Below are 19,090 nucleotides of genomic sequence, written 5' to 3' on the forward strand. Positions count from 1 at the left end.
GACTGCTCGGTGTTTGGAATAAAAGGCAAAAGCAGGAGAATAATGAAAAACAAATGTGAAAGAAAAGGAGCGCTTAAAAAGCAGTGGGGGAGTGGATGAAGGGAAAAATGGTGTGGGCTGCAACAAAATTCCAGGTTGAAGATTCTGTAGAAAGAATTAAGGGCTTGATTTAGATGAAGGGAAAAATGGTGTGGACAGAGCTGCAACAAAATTCCAGGTTGAAAATTCTGTAGAAAGAATTAAGGGCTTGATTTCAACATAGCTGATACAGTTGAAGCACCAGAAAGAAGAAGGAAAGCTTTAGCAGCAAAACATCAGAGAAGATCTAAGTTCATTCTTTTGTCATTGTAGGAGTGCTATGGAGAGAAACTTGTATTAAATCTTGTATGAGAAGAAAATGTTTCTTCTGTTTAATATCTGTTAGTTTTTCTCCCTTCTTCCGGAATTGCAGAACATAATGCTTTCCAAGGGTAAAAAGGTATTCTGCTCATTTCTGTTGTTTTGTCATTACTGTCTTCATTTAAAATGCACGTTTTTATTTTTCTGAGGGAATGTTCTTGTTTAGCCAGGAAAAATAGCCTGTTGTAAGCATTACATAAGAGGAAAAAAAAAAAGTCACTGTTCATTTAAGTTTAAATGTGTCTTTAATTGAGAATAGTGGCACGCTACTGCTTCTAGAGTACTTTCCTAGCAAAGCTCTGCTTCTGAAATCTGTATATACAGTGCTTGTTTGTGTGATCATGTTAACAGTTTTGAGCATCAGAAACTTCCTGAAGCTTCAAGTTTGGAAAATAGGACAGATGTGTCCAGGGGAAAATGGCCTTGTGCAGCAACTCTGTAGCCTTAGGCTTTTCGTTGGTGACCAACTAAGTGTGTCAAATTGCATTTCTACCTAAACAAACTTCAAGGAAGGCAAGAGCTGAGCTCAAATCAATTTGTTTCCTTTAACAAGGGTGGAGTACATTTTTAGTCAGGGTTGATATTTTCTCAGCGTCAGTAAAAGCAGCATTTCAGGCTTTTCCTGTGTTGTAGTAGTTGTCTCAGATCTGCCAAACTAGCAGCGCTGGATTCTGCAGCTGCCCCACAAATTAAATTTCTGCAAACTTAACTGTGATTTTTGTGCCTCGAGCGGTTGCAGTATTGGACTTAGCCTGTTTCTGTAAGACAAGTTATTAGAATATCCTTGCGTCTTAAACCATGTGAAAATTCATTAGGGAACTAGATCTGCTTTGTATCTTCTTAATATATGTGCTTGACTATTATTCAAACTGCAGCACAGTGGTTTTTGTTCATTTTTTGTTTTGTTTTGGGGTTGTTTTGGTTAAGGTTGCTATTACTAGACTTGTTTTTCATTTTTCTCTTATCTGATGCTTTTTTCCATTTACGATATTTTTTCTAACCTGTGCTGAAAAACAACAAAAAAACCCCCCCACCTAAATTTGGAATAAGAAAACATCATAAAAGTATCCGTGCGCTTTGACTCGCTTGGTTAGAGCCAGATATCTGTATGGTTAGAGCCATCCTGGAGTCAAGCCTCCATGTTTAAATGCATAAATAAATAAAAATAAAAACAAACTCTTGGGAAGTCAAACTAAACTATGTACAGGTTTTCTCATTTCTAATAGGTGATACTCATTAGTCTTATGCCTGTTTTTTGACATTTGGAAGTATTTGCCTTCTCTTGTCAAAGCAAGTCACAGAAAGCGAGGTACTTTTCTTTTTTTGGCAGTAGTTGGTATAATGAGGTTTGAACTGAAGAATGTACCCAGGGTACACAGTATCCATGCTCTCTTTGTGCTACTGCTGCTGTTATCTAAAATACGGGTACAGCAGTGAACTAGAAATACCAACTGTCCTTAAGTTGCCTAAGCAGTCCTCTGTCCAACTGTTAATAACCTTGCAACTTCAGAAGTCCTGTAGGTGAGTCGATGTTTTTCAGACATGGTCTTTGCTTGAAAAAGAAACATGTTTAGGGTTTTTTTGGGTTTGGTTTGTTTTGGTGGTTTTGTTTGTTTGTTTGGGATTTTTTTTGGGGGGGGGTGGGGGTGGGTTTTCTTTTAATCTGAGGCTACAATGAGGCAGCCATTTCTGTGTTTGAGAGCAAGAGACTTTCAAAACAATTATTTTCATTCTTCATGTACTGTGATAACACTTTAAGAAGCTAAATGTGATGTCTGTTATGCTCCTCACTGCATTAATGTGAAATAAAAATTAATCTTTACTAGAAAAAGATCTGGGTCCAAATATATGATTGTAGGATGGAAGGCACAAAAAATCATGAGACTATCGTTTGGTATGATTGACACAGATCTTGACATACCAACTGCCTAGCCATGACATAAATCTTCTGAGACATCATGGCAAAGGCAAATATCAGCTCTAAAACTATTTTTAAAAAAACTGTTGACAAAAAATTCTCAAATAGCTTTTGGTGGGAACTCATTTGGACTCTTTGAATAATGTCTTACTAATATCACTAATTTGTGAAAGTTTCTTTTGGGGGGGGAGAATTAAGTATTGCTAAAAGACTGCTAAGTGGTATTTTAACATCTCTCTGTCAACAGCCAGTGTGTGGGGTTGCAGGTGGACAGACAGCGAGTTGTAGTGAAATGTATTTTGTGAAGGAGAGTTCTGACTACCGTTGTGTAACATAGCAAAACAGCTGGGCCTTCTTCATCCTCAAATGTAGACTAGCTGCAGACTTATGTGAGCTTGAACAAGGCCCTTAATGTCTGTCTTTTTCACTTGAGTAAGTTAGTATTATTCAAACTTTTGTTTTGGTACCAGCTTGTGAATGGCTTATCTGATACAAGGCTTCATCACTGTGCACCCAAGTACAATTAACTGGCTTCGAAAGTTAGCCTCAGCCAAATTTATTGCATTATTGGCATTTTGCTCAGTGTGCTTGCAAAACTGTGCGCTAGAAGCTTTAAATCTTATTTTCTGAGGATTCTTTCAGAGGGAGAGTCTGTATCTTAATTTCTAAAATATATGTGATATTTTAGTGTACTGTGAAATAGAGGCATATAGGTATCTTTCTAAAGAAACGATGGAGAAGAAGAAAGTGAATTCCTGGAGGACTGGTGCTTATTTGCTTGAATATAACCAACTAGATTTTTTTTTCTCCTGAATGAAAAGTAGTCTCTTTACTGCATAGAGTCGGTTGTGAATGCAGTTTGCAAAACAAGCTGAATTTAAAAAACAATTATTAGACTAATTGGTCATTAAGTTTTGAAGCTGTATAATCAGGCTTAATGTGGATGGCCTCACAACCTTAATTACTTAATAGTGTGCTTAATCTATGTTAGTAAGACCATTTCAATTACTGCTGTTGGTATAGTGAGAGATGCCAGCAATACCTGTCAAATAGCACATATTACAGCATTTCATTTAACAAAATCTTCATATGTAAGCAATATTAATGGGAATGCTAATATTTGCCTTTCCCAGTTGTCAATAGCTCCACCTGTTTTTTCTCCTCTCCGTCTTCATGTTTCTGGATTTTTCCATACCTCTTCTCCCATCTCCTGCTACACTAAGAATTTTTTCCTTTGCTTGATGTGATCCTCTTTTGTCTCTCCATGCATCTGATGGATGACTCACAGTGACTTTACCCTCTCTCATTAGTCTGTATTTCACTCCTCGCTCTGCCAGTCAGTAATGAAGTCCATTTCTGGTTAGTGGGAGAAAAGAACCTGACTGCTGAAGCAGCACACACGTCAGACACATCAGTCTTTCTGATGGGCTCCTAAGCTAAAAGGGATGGGCTCTGGTTACAGTGTATTTTCACTTGTCTAGATTTTCTTTTGTCTTCAAAAAAGGTAGGAAAGTTGGAGGGACAGATGAAGCAGAAAATGAGAGAAATCCGAAAGGGAAAATACAGATGACACTAGAAGGAAAAAAAGAGGGGAAGGGAAAGTTATATTTGGGAAAGAAGGGGATAGATAAAGTTTGAGTTGATAAACTGTAGAATTTATTTAAACTTTGTCTTTGATTATGCAAATGATGTTCACTTTGAGAAAAGACGTGTAAAAATCCAGTACTGTTGCTATGCCGTTGGCAGATTGGCGTCTTAGTATGCTGTGGACCTTATATTCAGGCTGAATACAGAAGTGGAGATCTATGCAGGGGGAAGGGCATGAAGGTGTTTTCTGTGCTGCTTGTTTCTATCTAGCACATATAAATCAATATTTTCATTTGCCTTTTGCCAAAAATTTTTTTTTAAAAGAATGAAAGTGTAAATGCAAAGCTATGCACTTACACCTTTACTTATTACTCACAACCTTTAATAAGAACAAATATTAATATTATTAATATTCAGATGCACTTAAAACATTCATCGAAGTTGTCAGTTAAAGCATCATTAACATCACCAGTAGTTGTTCTTCATATACACTTTAACAACACAAAAACCTTACAGCCCCTCACAAATGTAGGGGAAATTGACTGCTGCTTGTATTTCAGAATGGTCATTTTGGGATAATGAAAGATTTACAGAATTTCTTCTAAATACTGTACGTTGTTGCAGAATAAGCTATTGTGAAATAAATCTAGTTGTGAGCTGGCTCTGGAATAATTACTTCATTTACAAATAAGTGTTCTGGAGCAATTAGTTGGTATTATACTGTGCAGCTCTGCAATAATCCCCTTTTAATTTCCAGTATACAGCTAACCGTGGTGTTTTACTTCTTTGTAGCTGAAGTGGAATACAGGGTGAACTGAAGCCTCAGCAGGGGTGAAATAAACATTACACATTTATATAGGAAAGCTAAGTGTATGTGCTAGGAGTAGCTAGATGAGTATGTTGGCACTTTGCTTACATGAGAGATGGTGTCAAATTCTAGGGGAAGTTTAAATGTTTTTTCATGGGTGGGGAAGGAACAGTTAGTTACTACTATGATTTTGGAGTCAGTTTGGGATGTTGATTTAAATGGTGATTTGTGAAATAGCTAAAACTGAAGGTTGTTTTCTCGTGGTCTGGAAATCGAGAGAGGTAGAACTGTGTCATTTTATTCTGGCAACTTCTTTTCAAAGTTACTTCACAAACAAGAAATGGAAGTCTATGAAATGAAAGTTTTCACTTTCTTCTGTCATTCTTTTAGTTTTGCTTGACTTCTAAAACTCAGTTCAGTATAATTCTGTATCTAGAGAATACACAAGACCTGACAGAACGAAATAAAGTGCTAATGAATGAGAAAAGTATGAGTTTGCTTCTGAGATCTAATTTTTTATATTAATATTTCTTTTCAAATTTTTCTGTTTTGAAAAGTTGCAGCTTTTTTTTTCTAGTAGCCTGCTACTTTAAGGCATAGACTTGTACCTTCAGGAGACAGTTTGAAAAGAGCAGCATTTAAAAATACTTCCTCTGCCAAATGGAAAAATACTGTTCCAAGCAAATGTTATGGAGACCCTGATTGTACACAGTGATTTTCCAGAGTGCCTAAAATAGAAACTTTCAGCCTTGATGTGAAGCAAAATTCTCCACCCAGATTTTGTTTATACTGTGTGAAAGCCTGGTCCTGACTGTATTGTACAGTGCAAAAAATATATAATACAGATGTATTCCCCAGCTGGATGAGCTTATGCTTTAAGAAGCTGCGTGTAATAATTTTAACTGATACTGCCGTGCTCCGTTTGCTGTGTTGATGACCAAGCCATAAATTTGGATGTATCAACAGAAAAGTTTAAACTGAAATGTCGGACACTGTCATGTATTGAAGTCTGCTGGAATCTGTATTTGGAGCTGCCACCCGTCTAAGCTAAAGACAAAGCTGAGGAATGGATGAAGGGGATGAGAAAGTGCTGTATCTTTAGTGGAAATTTTTGGCATTGCTTGGGTCTTTAGGAAACACGATGCAAAAAAAAAGCTGTACTGTAACCCCATCAGACTGCAAGATTAGGCTCTATTCAGTATACACTGGAACACGTGCTTCAGCATTTGGAAGAATTGAGCTCTTATTGGTAAGCTTAAGGTTCAGGTTCTTGCATAGCAGCAGTAATTCCCAAGAACAGCACAAATGCCTTTTTGGTTGCTTGGGTCTTTAGGAGACACGATGCAAAAAAAAAGCTGTACTGTAACCCCATCAGACTGCAAGATTAGGCTCTATTCAGTATACACTGGAACACGTGCTTCAGCATTTGGAAGAATTGAGCTCTTATTGGTAAGCTTAAGGTTCAGGTTCTTGCATAGCAGCAGTAATTCCCAAGAACAGCACAAATGCCTTTTTGGTAGTGAATTATGGTGTTGCGTTACACAGCCAGTTACATACACAGTGCTGGTTTGTTTGTTGGTTTGAATTGACCTTGCTAAGATCGCAGAGCCATGTACTTAAAAGGTAGGGAATGTAAGAACTAAGGTGACTTTACAGTTCTAATTCATTCCTGGGCATGAATTTTTCAAATCTTCAATTGTGTCATCTCATCTGTCTATGATCCTCACAAAGCCAGAGCTTACTTAGTAGCTCAGGAAGAAGAGGGCTCGCTTTACGTGAGCAGCTCTTCAATATTTCAGGCGGTGTGGCCACTCTCTCAAGTGCTGCATAATAGATGAACCCTGTTCTGAAGAAAAAAGGTTCTTATGGTTTTGGTAGTCATTGCTCTCTTGCTGGAGTGCTTCATAAAGAAATTTATGAATTCAGTTTCACAGCAAACCTAGTCAATTTGAGGGAAGGGAGTGTTGCCATTACTTTACCAGTGGGTGGGCAAATTGTAGAGGTATCAAACTCAAGACAGTCTTCCCATTTTGAGTGCCTAGTGCCCGAAGCTTTATACGTAGCTCTTGATATGCTTAATACAGACCTCTTGTTGGCTTTGATTGCAGTGGTGGGTATTTCTTCAGCAGTGAAGACCCAGAGTTCAGACTGCAATCAAATGAGTAGTGTGCAATTACTCTGTGAAGAGTTTGGCTTGAGCATTTTGCACAGCTTCACGCTAGGCAAAGGAACAAATCAGGTTTCTCAGCATTTTACTACTTTCACTCTGTTTTGATGGTAATATCACAGTAAGCGGTTCCTGCACCCTCTTACCATCACTTGCTTGCTTCCATCATCAGATAGTTCTGCTACTTGAGGGAAATGTGTGATTGCACAGGGAGACCAATCTAAGTGCTAGTTCTTGCTGTTTAATCATGCGGCTGTGGTGGGGCAAAAGCTGCGTCAGCCAGATCAGTTCTTTGATATGGTTTTGTACGAACAGTTGCATTGGCATAATGGAATTTCTTTGATAGGGTTTTGTAGTCTGGCTGTACGAACAGTTGCATTGGCATAATGGAAAGGCCACCAGCAAGTTTTGGGTTTGGGAGGGTGGGAACTGCCTGAAGGAAATTTGGAAACTATTTAAGAAGCACTGCTGCCAGACATGCAGCCTCAACAAAATTTCTCTTCCTCTATCCCCCTTCCCTCTGCCCTCCCCACATCAGTCATCTTCTGTCTGCTGCAAGGAATGAGACGGGTCCTAAAGTGAGAACGAGACCCTAGTGATAAGTGTTGTGACGCAAGCCTCTTGTACCCTTAGATTATGTCCTGGGCACATTTTGAAATAGCAGCCTTACGGGAAAGGTGGGAGTGAGTCCCTCCAGTGCTGGCACTGGGCCCTGGTTCCAGTTTCTTGTCCAGCAAGTTTCAGTCTCCCTTCCCTTTAGTTGCTAGTTTTATCTCCTTGTCACTCACCTCTCAGCCCTCCATCCCTCCTTACCCAGCCTGGTGGCTCCTCATTCTGCTCTGTTTCCCATCTGCAGTCTTTTCAAAAGAGTTGGTCTTGGGAGAGAGGCTGTGTACAGTTTGTCTGCAGTGATCATGGCTTTCTGCATCTTGGATGTGCTCAGCAAGGAAGGACTCTTCAATTTGTAGTTGCCGTGCTCTCTGTCAGCTACTGGGCAGGTGCAAATGGAGGGTGTTTTCAAGGCCTCTTAGCTCAGTCACCTTTGGGCAGGTTTTCACACAGGTGGAAAAACCGTGTTGAGATGTAAAAGGACTCCTTTCTCTGGCACATTTCAAGTCTCTCTTCCAGAAGTGAAGAAGCTAGGCCTTGTCAGATAAGAGGACCAGAATTTGATGTAGAAAGAAAATAGATGGTTTTGCCAACTTTAGTCTTGAAAACAGGTGATCTACTTTGGTTGATTTTTTAAATTTAACTTTAATAGTAGGAGGTGCTGCAAGCTCCCAATAGAAAGTTAGACTGAAATTAGAAACTTAGACTGAGCATGGTAACTTGTTATTCTCTATGTTTTTTAGAAAAACTGCAAGAAGTAGTATTTCCTTTCTTTGCATTAATATGATATGTAGAATTTAGCTTTCAGAATTAATGATCTCATTAGCTATTATGTTTGTCCTATTTACAGGTGCTTATTTGGTCAACTGTCACGTTTAGTGCTACAAACATAGCATTTGCCAAACTAGAATTTAGCCTTTTGTTACCTGTTCATTTTTGTTAATTCAAGTCTGCTAAAACTTGCACATAATTTGAGTAGTCTTCTTCAGGATCTGACTTCTTCAGTACAAACTTCAGGATGTTTGTATTGCTTATGGAGTTCAACCTGCACGTGTTTCAGAACATCTGAAGCTTAAATAAAAAGGCTTTTGTTCTGTGTGTTCCTGTTAATGTTTTCGGAAGAGAAACAGAGCAGATTGGAAGACTTTTTTTCTTTATTGTCATGAAGAGCAAACCTATTCAGTATTGATTTATCTGGGATTCCATTTTGTATTTTGAAACTTTGTCAGCAATTCATAAATGTTACAGAAGATTTTGTTATGTTTTTCTATAGGAAAAGTGATATAAGTCTATAGCCAAAGAAATGGAGCCCATAGGCATTTGATTACTTTGTGTGCTATGATCTCTTCTGTTCTTACTGTCCTCAGTGAAGAAGAGACTGCACACAGCACGGTACTTGCTTTATCTTCATTTTGTTTTATTCAGGCCTAAGTTGTCACTTGCAACCAGTGTTCAAGAAAGCCAAGTGCTGCATGCATTGGTTATGTTAAATACAAATGCAAGTTACGTGCTTCTATCTAGCAAAAGGTTGTATTTTTAATGTATCACGTTAATTCCAAGTATTCCAAGGAAGGTGGTTCTGGTCATACCATTAAGCTTTACCTGAACAATTCATATGTAAAAATTCAGTAAGGCATGCGTATCCTGTGAACAGTATACATCTTATTATTTAAAATACTGTAAATCAAATTACTGTAACAAGAGTAATTGATGAGTTTTCATTATGTGTGTTTTATAGATAATCAGTTCTCTAATAGTAACTACAGATGTCATCAAACTCTGAAAGGACAGAAATACTTAGTACTTAGGTCTGAAATTATGTTTGTGGTTGTTTTTTTTCTGTGGACAAGTAGACTATCAGGCATGTGATAATGACCTACTTCTTAAATTGAAGCTGTTTTTTTAATAGTTTAGTTTAATCCATGTTTGTATTTCTTTTATTGTTTCTCTTCTCATGCCCCAAATAGATGTGCATGCTCTGTGGGGATTAGGATTCATTCAAGCAGTGCACTGTTTTCTGAATTAAAAAAGTGAATTAAATATTTTTTTTAAATAGTCACCAACTTTGATGAAAAACATGCCTGAAAGGTTTAACAGAAGCAACTGGAAAGATGTAGGAACTTTTCCATCTGATGAAAATATCAGTAGCCTTAAAAAGCAAAGAATGAAAAAGAGCATCGGTGGTTGTGGCTGGTTGTCCTGCTCAGTGGGGCCTTTCCTGCATGAGAGGCTGTGGCCAGGAGCACCCCTCAGTTTGTTTCTTCTCATAGTGGTACCAGTGTTGAGCTGAATTTCTGCTTAGCAGGTTTCTTGGAAGTAGGTGGTGCTCGTAGGGAGTTTAGACAGGTTCTGATATAATGTTTGGTGGCTTGCTCTCTAATACCTCTTCTTTTTTTTTTTACTGAGAACGTGGGACCCATCTTTTCAGTAATTTAGCAGTACAGAGTGTAGTTGTACCTGGTTTTGCAAAAAGGTGGTGCTTGTCAAAATGAAGCTTGACATAAACATGCTGACATGAACACTTGAGAACATAGTTTGTATGTACAGGACTGTAAAAAGCTTATTCTGGCAGTATGCTTGTAAACATTTATTGTGCCTTGTTTGGTTTTATTTTGACCCTGACAGAGCCAACGGTGCGGGCAGAACTGATGGAACAGGTGCCGCATATTGCTATGTTCTGTCAAGAAAACAGACCTTCAATCCCATATGCTTTTTCCAAATACTTACTGCCTATTGTGGTACGATACCTCGCAGACCAGAATAACCAGGTAAGTGCCTTTTACAAATAGTTTATTAGCTAGTTGGATATACCTGGTGTGAGGTTTTTCAATTTAAATAATTTAGCATCATACAAGCGTGTAATATTTTGGGGTAAAAAGGTTTTGAATGACATGAAGTACATGGCACTCTGAATTTTTAATTAAAGAAAATTTCCAACATTTTTTCATCTAATGTGATCTGTTCTGATTCAGGGCCTTTTATCTGGTATCGTATTCTTACGGTCAAAATCAAACAGTCATTTTGATAAGCTTACATAATTTAAATTCTGGCAAAAAGGAACAGTAGTTATAAAAAATTGACTCCTTGGTATAATTCAGTTTAACACCATTATGTTCCTTCATAACCAGTTATTTGTATATCAATTGAATAAAGCTTTTAGACTGAACTTGCGTGGTTTGTTTCTCTGTGTGTATGAGTTAGCTTGTCTAAAGCTTTCTCTAGGCTTCTCCATGTCATTTCAGACTAGACTAATCCTAGGTGATACATTACTTTAAGTATTTTAGGCCTCTGAGTTTGTAACTTTTTTTTTTCTTGCCCTTTCCGGATTTTCCATAACTAAAAATAGGTACCAAAACCTATCTTTCTTAATAGTTGGTTTGCTAATAAATGTATAATACAACAACCATACTTCTGCTTGATATTCTCTTGCTAGCAGATCAGCGATTCTGGTCATCGTCTTAACCTCTGTTGATACTCCATAGTTCATTTGGCTGGTTTGCTCTGAAACAAAGATCTCGAAGGTGTTTTCAAAATTGCTGCATTGGAGTATATAGTCTCTTGTTTTGTGTAATGTTTTCTGATGAACTTACTTTTTGAGAGGCAGGGGTTAGCCACATATGAAGTCACTTATTAATGGTTATCTTGGTTTTGTACAGCCTTTTTTTGTTAGATGGGACTAAGCAAAATTGTCTCTCAGAATTTAAAAATACATTCGAAATAAAAGCAGTTGTTCACTGTCAGCCAAACCTGTTAATCTTAGAAAGAGAGGATTTGTTTAATAAAATTCACATTCCTTAGAAACTTTGTTACTCCCAATTAGTTGTGCTGCTTTTCTTGCGTGAGCTTTGCCATGACTACTTTTTTTGACATTGCTGTCCTGTGTTTTGGGAAGTATGTAGGTGGACACTTTTATAATAGCATTGCCTTAGTTTATAATATGCAGGTGTTCTTGGGTTGAAAAATAGTTTGTTTCAAACATGAAGTGTTTGCAAAAGTTTTGGAGCGCTTGTCCTCTCACTGAGTGCAATTGGTATAGGTGTGTGGCATAGGTACAGCTTCCAAAATACGGGACACATATTTAAACAAAAAACCCAACAAACTGTCTTCGAATTCCTTGATTCAGTTTCTGTCTTTTTATGATAGGTAAGAAAAACAAGCCAGGCAGCATTGTTAGTTCTGTTAGAGCAAGAACTCATAGAGAGATATGATGTGGAGACCAAAGTATGCCCTGTTCTGATAGATCTGACAGCTCCAGACAGCAATGACGATGTGAAGACGGAAGCCGTGGCTGTAAGTAGCAACAATACCAAATCACACAGTATAAAGTTTGCTTGAATGCTTGATGTTGCAGTGAGGGTAGTGTGATTCCAAGATGCACATCCATGTGGTATTAAAGACAAAAGATTATATTGCTAGCCATAACTACTCTGTAACTTCTTCCATACTGTGTTACACTCAAGTCAAGGTTAGATTTAAATTCAATTGCTTATATATGCTGTAAAGAAAAACCCAGCTGGACAAGACAGCGCAGGGGATTAATTTTATTGACTCCTAAAGCATCTGCTATTGTTGGCTTTTTTTTTCCCAGGTTTATTTGTTTTATGGAAGTTTAAATTGCAGATGTGGAAAATTTCCATCAGTGGAAAATCTTTAACGCTTGAATTCTGTTGGTCTTTGCTGTATGTCTATTCTCTCTATTGATTTTTGTTTTGTTTTATTAGACGAAATAATAGGCATCTGAGTTGATTAACTCATGGTTGGTTGGTGAGGGTTTTTTTGCATTAGACACAACCTTAATAATTAAAAATTATGTGTTGAATTAAAATAGTAAGCAAATTAATAAGTTAAGTTATAAAGGAGAAATGGCAGAAGATGTATGTCCTTATGTTTCGCTTGAATTTTTGCAATTTATGTTGATGCTTTTTGCTGGGTGATTTTTTTTTTTTAAGTGATTATTCTTTTTGGTTGAGAGAGACCTCATTAATATTTTACTTTCATAATGTGGCTGGACTCGTAAACAGTAAGCAGGCTGGGCATTATTGTATTTGGCACCAAATTTCTAGTACTTTCTTGAAGAAGCTTACAAATACATAAGGGAATAAAATTTAGAGTAGAATTGTTTTACCCATCTTCATTGTTTTGAAGATATTGAAACTTGAGAAAGGCTTCTGTAGCTCACAGAGCCCCTGGAGGTTAGAAAAATAATAATTTGTCATTATAGGAAAATGAATTTAAGTAGTTCCACTGACGTGATTAGGAAAGTTAAACATAAAATTCTTTTAGATAACCTTTTTTTAAAAGTCGTAGTAGAAATCAGAATGAAAGAGCATTTAGAGGGAAAGGCTGTCACTTTCTTTGGTACTATGTGATTTCCCAGTAATTTTATGTTACAGAGTTGCATATGCACAATATGGAGTGTTGTAATTAATTTTTAAATCATACAGAAGTTGTAGAAGTCACTTTAGCATATTAATTGTCAATAACTTTGTTAATTGTAAATATATATATATTTGTTAAGTATTGGAATAGTGAAAGAATCTTGTACTTTTTTTTTTAAATTTTTGTAAGTCGGATAAGATTAATTTCTGAGAGTTCACTTATCTCCATTAGTTAGGAATTTGATTGTTTGGTGAAAGACCCACGTCTTCTATAGCTGTGTTACATCATGACAGGTGGAGGGTAAAAAGAAAAAAAAATGCTTTTTGCAGAAGCGGCCAAACCTTTTCAATTCAAAATAGGATTTTTTCAATATTTTTCACAATTTTCAATAAAATTATGTGCATCAGAATGAAAAGTAAATGTAAAAAGCCTCTGCTTAACTGACATGGAATTGTGTGTTATGCAAGCATTCCTGATTAGTGTCTGTCTTGCCATTAGATAATGTGCAAAATGGCCTCCATGGTGGGAAAGGACATCACGGAAAGACTTGTTCTTCCTAGGTTTTGTGAGATGTGCTGTGACTGCAGAATGTTTCATGTTCGTAAGGTATGAATTATCGGCATCTGATCTGGATTATCTGTGAAAGGAGTGTCATCAACTTGGAACTTGCATTTGTCTAAATGACTCTTTCCTGCTAGATCTCATCTGTGACATGTATAAGTGCAAGCTATGGGGTTTCTTTTGTAGCTCGCATTTCCACAGATTTTATATTTGACACCTGAGTTTTTTCCAGAGTCCCTACCTTTATTATCAAAAACAAAGAGAGAATCTGCTTGTCCTCATGGTTGTGTAGGTACCCACGAAAATGTGAACCAACTGTAACTGATACAGCACCAGCCACCTGAGCTCATATCTCTGTGCATAGGTGGAATTAAAGATACTCATTAAGATGAACTAAACCAGTACTTCATCATGGTATTTAGGTGCTGAGGCTGTGTTTTGGTTTCACCCTGCCATTGCATAGCTTATTTTCCTGATAACTGCTTGTATTCTTTCATTTGACAGCACTTTGAATGCATTTTATCCTCCTTCCCTTTCACTTAAGTTCTGGGGTGGTTCTTTTGTGATTAAAAAAGGCTGATTAAGCTTGAAATGAGGAAAACAATTTTTAATTTTTAAACCATGGGAACTGGTGGATGGGAAAGTGGCTGATACTGAGGTTGCACCAAAACCTGTTTTTATGGTTTTAAAAGCTGTTTACATTTTCCCTTTGATTTTGTTTGCTGTATTAAAACTATGGTCTTAGTGGTTATTTCTTGCATTTTGTCTGCAAGGTATGTGCAGCCAATTTTGGAGATATCTGCAGTGTGGTTGGGCAGCAAGCCACTGAAGAAATGCTGGTAAGCCATTTCTTAAAGGATTTTTCTTTTTAATACAACTCAGTAGTGGAGTTAGGCAAGGTACAGAGAAGGGCAGCTAAAATGATTAGACAACTGCTACATTCCCTTAGCAAGGAGAGACTAAAAAAGCTGTGACTCTTTAGTTTTGCTGACATGAGGTTATGACTGATGTTTACAAAACGTTGAAGACAGTTACTATGAATATAGAACTCTTACTTGCCAAGTCACATGGTCTAGAGCTAAGGGGTACTCAATTCTAGAGCTGGGAGAAGGGTTTAAATCAGATTGAAGAAAATGCCTCGGGCTGTGGAGGCAGGGAGTATTGGCAAGTTCAAAAATACATTAGGCAAGAAGTAGGCAGGAATGTGTCTTCTAATGTCCATAAATGCAATGAGAGATTGCAGATACAGGCGGAGCATGGGGAGTGTAGACTGCTAGAAGTGATGAGGCTTCTGTGTTCTTAAATGGCATCTCTTAATGCTGCTGTTCATTGATTTAATCTTTTAAAGTCAGTTTTCCTGACTCTAACAAAGCCTCACAACCCCTCCTGGGAAGGAGCGAAAGAGAAAGAAAGGCAGAGAAAATAAATGAATCCGGGCAATAACAAATGAAGTGAAGGGAAGAGATACAAATTCAAAATGGAAAAACAGGGAACTGGATGGAGCGGTGAGCAGAGGATCCTTAACATTGCCCCCCATTGCTCTGGCAGGTCCAAGCAGCTGATGGATGTTGCTAGGCTTGGAAACATGACAGGGCTAAGGAGCAGAAATGAGCCTGTGACAGTCTCTGGGATCCTTCTTCAAGCTTTCTCCTTTTGGGGATGTGGACAGTGAGCTAGTTGAGGAGCCACAGGAGGTTGATGAGTCAGTGCCATGAATTAGCGAGGGACTTACATGGAGAGAGTGTAAATGCAGGCATGACTTCAACAAGAGGCTCTGCAGCCTTTTGCGGATGTGGTATTGGGCTAGGTATGCCTAGTGTGACCCTCAGGGCATTTTTTTATGTTCTTACAGCATTTGCTGCCTTTTTCCCTAGGTACTGTGTGATTCAAGCCATTTGATAATGAAGTATCGTTGCGCAGATTTATTTCCCATATGTTTCTTGATTGGGGATATAAATTGATTTCTCTCACACAAATGCCCTCTTAGTGATACATGTCATGAATTTGGATTAAAACTTTGTAGAGGGTGCAGTTAGACTATGAAATAAAAAAGTGGTGGTTATTTTATGTGAAAGCAATAACATGTGGCTGGACGGTTGGGGATCTCTTTCCATAACAGAAAATAGTATTTTCTGCTCTTTTTGGATTATTTAAAAAAAAAAAAAAAAAAAAAAAAGGGCAAAAACCTGAATGGCTTTAGATAAAACTTCATTTTGTAACATAAATGCTTTTTTTAATCAGAAGCAAAGTCCAGAAAACTTTGCTGCAGAAAGTAGGAACAGCTGAACATCAATAATTGAGAACAGAGTAGTTGAGAACAGTGCAAGTCATTGTATTACTTGCATCTTACCACTCTGCGTGTTGCAAGTGAAGGCAGCCGTGTGATGACCTGCATGTCTTCAACTGCTTCACCTGTGCTCTGTCCACCGTTTCGTCCTTACTGTTACTGTTTCCAAAATACCCGAGTACCTGAGCAACTGCCAAATGCTTCAGTTTTATTAGTAAAACCACTGCTCTGCTCAAACCTGTTTTCTCTTGCGCCACATGCAGTGTTTGTCTCATTCCCCTATTCCTCTATGCAGTTCAGGTCCTGTTTGTAGGGTAGATGGTGAGACAGAGATTGGTAAATCTAACAATGAGATGTTTAGGTGGAAAAGAAAGGTTTTCTTTCTTTCTGAAGATGCTCTTCCTTTGCATTTCAGTGAGAATCTTACAAAAATCTGAAGTGGTCTCTGATAGGTAAAACGTTAATGCACCAGTATTCTTTGGTTTTGTTCCTTTCAATGTTATCTGCTTTAAAAGAGTGGTGTAGAGATGAGGTTTTGTCTTATGATAGGTTTTCTAGGCTTGGGGATATTTTTGGAGTTGGGTTTTTTGGAGGGGTTTTTTGGATATAAATCAGGTTAGAAAGTTAGTACTTTCTTGCTGTTCTTCAGGTGAATTTTCCTTATCTGTATCCATAAGTAACATGAGAGCAACTGATTAGAAGGGTGGTGCTACTGAATGTGTTCTTTGTCTTGCAAATGTTAAATTAATGCATCTGAGTATGAGGGCAGAGAATGAGATGAAGGAAATGAATGTGACAAAAGAACTTGCTTTGAAACAAGTACTGCCTGTTAAGACTTGCAAACTTACTCACTGTGTTCCTAACAGCTGCCGAGGTTTTTCCAGCTCTGCTCTGATAATGTGTGGGGAGTTAGGAAAGCCTGTGCTGAATGCTTCATGGCAGTTTCTTGTGCAACATCACAGGAAGTCCGGAGGACAAAATTGTCAACCCTTTTTATTAATTTGATTAGTGATCCTTCACGATGGGTAAGAATTGCTTTTTATTTCTTGAATAGCTGTCATATTTAAAGGATTTTATTGCAATACTCCATATAGAACTTCTCCCCATAGGTGTGGATAACATAACTTGTTTCACGCACCTCAAGCAAAATTCTTCTTAGACTGCTTATTTTGTCAATGGGTGTAGAGAGTCCCTCACAATTTCACTGCAGCATGTAAGAAAAACTGTGTCAGCAGGATAGCTTTTCTTAGCAACAGAACTGCCTGTGACTTAACATTGCTGAAAGTCATTAACAAAACTGGAAAATCAGATGTGACTTATTTGTATTTCTTTGTATGTTCTCTACGACCACCTCCTTTTTTGTGGGGGCGTTGGGCAGTGGAGTGGGGTGGTAGTGTTTGTTGTTGGTTTTAGGTTTGTTTGGTTTTGGTTTGGGTGGGGTTTTTTGTGATTTTTTTTGGGGGGGTGTCTTTTTTTTTTGGTCTTGAAGATCTACTCTTCAAACCTTGTTAAGTTTGTTATGGAGCAGACTGCTTCCAAGAGCCAAAAGTAGATCTTTTGCACAGGAGCATGAGCTCTTGGATCCTGGAAAGTCATGCAAGTTGTAGCCCAGCAGAATTAATCAAATAATAAAAATGGAGGTAGATAAGATAATTGTTGAGAAGAGGAGAATAAATAGTAGGAGAAAGGAGGAGCAAATGAACAACATAGCCAAATAGGAAAGGGAAAGAAATGCAGAGCTTATCATCAGTCAAACTTATGGTAGTGAAATGTCTGTTCACCGCACATGATTTTTTCCTTTCAAGTTGTTAAAATTCTCAGCTGAGCTTTCAAATTTACCTGCTTCTACTATCTAAATAATTGTGATATCTTTGGTTGTGGGGAATAGGCCTGCCAACTTAGTTACCCGTGATTTAACTGGTTTTACCCTGCTTTTTCTTAACTTTCTTTACTTAGCACTTTATGTATACAGCTGGCTGACTCTTTCCAGAAAAAAGCCTCTGCTGTCGCTTTCCTCAGTAGGCTTATGACCCTTCCAATTCCTAGTAGCAGGCGTTTGTTTTACAGGACAGCAAGCTTTATATATAGATAAATAATTTTTTTTCACCTTGGACCCTTTCCACTAGGTCCGCCAAGCTGCTTTTCAGTCTCTGGGGCCTTTCATATCAACTTTTGCTAATCCATCCAGCAGTGGCCAGTACTTTAAAGAAGAAGATGGTAAAAACCCAGAAGATTGTGGTTCTGCACAGGAAAACAGGTAAATAATTTACTAAGTCTACAAATTATTTTTTCCTCCTTGTTTTTCTTCTGTATGAACTGCAAGTTAATTTTCTTAACTTTTCTGTATAAATTGAGTATTTATCTTGGAAAATGGGAAGATCTGGAACTTCTCATCTTACTTAATGGACTCCCAGAATTTTCAGTTATTTACTAAAAATACGTGACTATTCAGTAACTTAGGATACCTTAGGATATACCTTCTGTGATGAAATGACAGGCTTGATAGACAAGGGAGAGCAGTGGATATAGTCTGCCTAGATTTCAGTAAGGCTTTTGACATGGTCTCCCATAAGATCCTCGTAGAGAAGCTGGTGAAGTATGGGCTGAACGAGCAGACAGTGAGGTGGATTGACAGCTGGCTGAATGGCTGGGCGCAGAGGGCGCTGATCAGCGACACATAGTTGGAAGCCAATAACTGGTCATGTACCTCAGGGGTCAATATTGGGTTCAGTCCTGTTTAACATCTTCATTAATGATCTGAATGGTGGAGCAGGGTGTACCCTCAGCAAGTTTGCTGGTGACACAAAACTGGGAGGAGTAGCTGATGTGCCAGAGGGTCATGCTGCCATCCAGAGGGGCCTCAATAGGCTGGAGAAATGGGCTGGCAGGAACCTCCTGAAGTTCAACAAGAAGTACAAAGTCCTGCACCTGGGAAGGAACAACCCCAGGCACCAGTACATGCTGGGGTCTGACTGGATGGAGAGCAGCTTTGTAGAAAAGGCCCTAAAGGTGTTGTGGTTTAACCTCAGTCGGCAACCGAGTACCACACAGCTGCTCGCTCACTCCTCGCCTCCCCCCCACCCCCGGTGGGATGGGGGAGAGAATTGGAAGAGTAGAAGTGAGAAAAACTTGTGGGGTTGTTTAGCCTGCAGAAAAGGAGGCTGAGGGGAGACCTCATCGCTCTCTACAACTACCTGAAAGGAGGTTGTAGCGAGGTGGGTGTCGGTCTCTTCTCCCAAGTAACAAGCGATAGGACAAGAGGAAATGGCCTCAAGTTGCGCCAGGGGAGGTTTAGATTGGACAGTAGGAAAAATATCTTCACCGAAAGGGTTGTCAAGCATTGGAACAGGCTGCCCAGGGAAGTGGTTAAGTGAC

General features: G+C 38.3%; 1 protein-coding gene across 1 annotated transcript in view; it reads left to right on the forward strand.

The window, feature by feature from the left end:
- PPP4R1 (protein phosphatase 4 regulatory subunit 1) overlaps positions 1-19,090 on the forward strand; it is a 118,272-nt gene that overhangs the window by 69,629 nt on the left and 29,553 nt on the right. Inside the window, exons 4-9 of the mRNA XM_009284139.1 lie at positions 10,114-10,256; positions 11,632-11,778; positions 13,366-13,473; positions 14,202-14,267; positions 16,582-16,740; positions 17,842-17,972. Coding sequence (XP_009282414.1) covers positions 10,114-10,256; positions 11,632-11,778; positions 13,366-13,473; positions 14,202-14,267; positions 16,582-16,740; positions 17,842-17,972 — 754 coding nt within the window. The remainder of the gene's footprint in view (positions 1-10,113; positions 10,257-11,631; positions 11,779-13,365; positions 13,474-14,201; positions 14,268-16,581; positions 16,741-17,841; positions 17,973-19,090) is intronic.

The sequence above is a fragment of the Aptenodytes forsteri genome, unplaced genomic scaffold, assembly GCF_000699145.1.
Source record: "Aptenodytes forsteri isolate BGI_AS27 unplaced genomic scaffold, ASM69914v1 Scaffold229, whole genome shotgun sequence".
In the NCBI taxonomy this organism is placed as follows: domain Eukaryota; kingdom Metazoa; phylum Chordata; class Aves; order Sphenisciformes; family Spheniscidae; genus Aptenodytes; species Aptenodytes forsteri.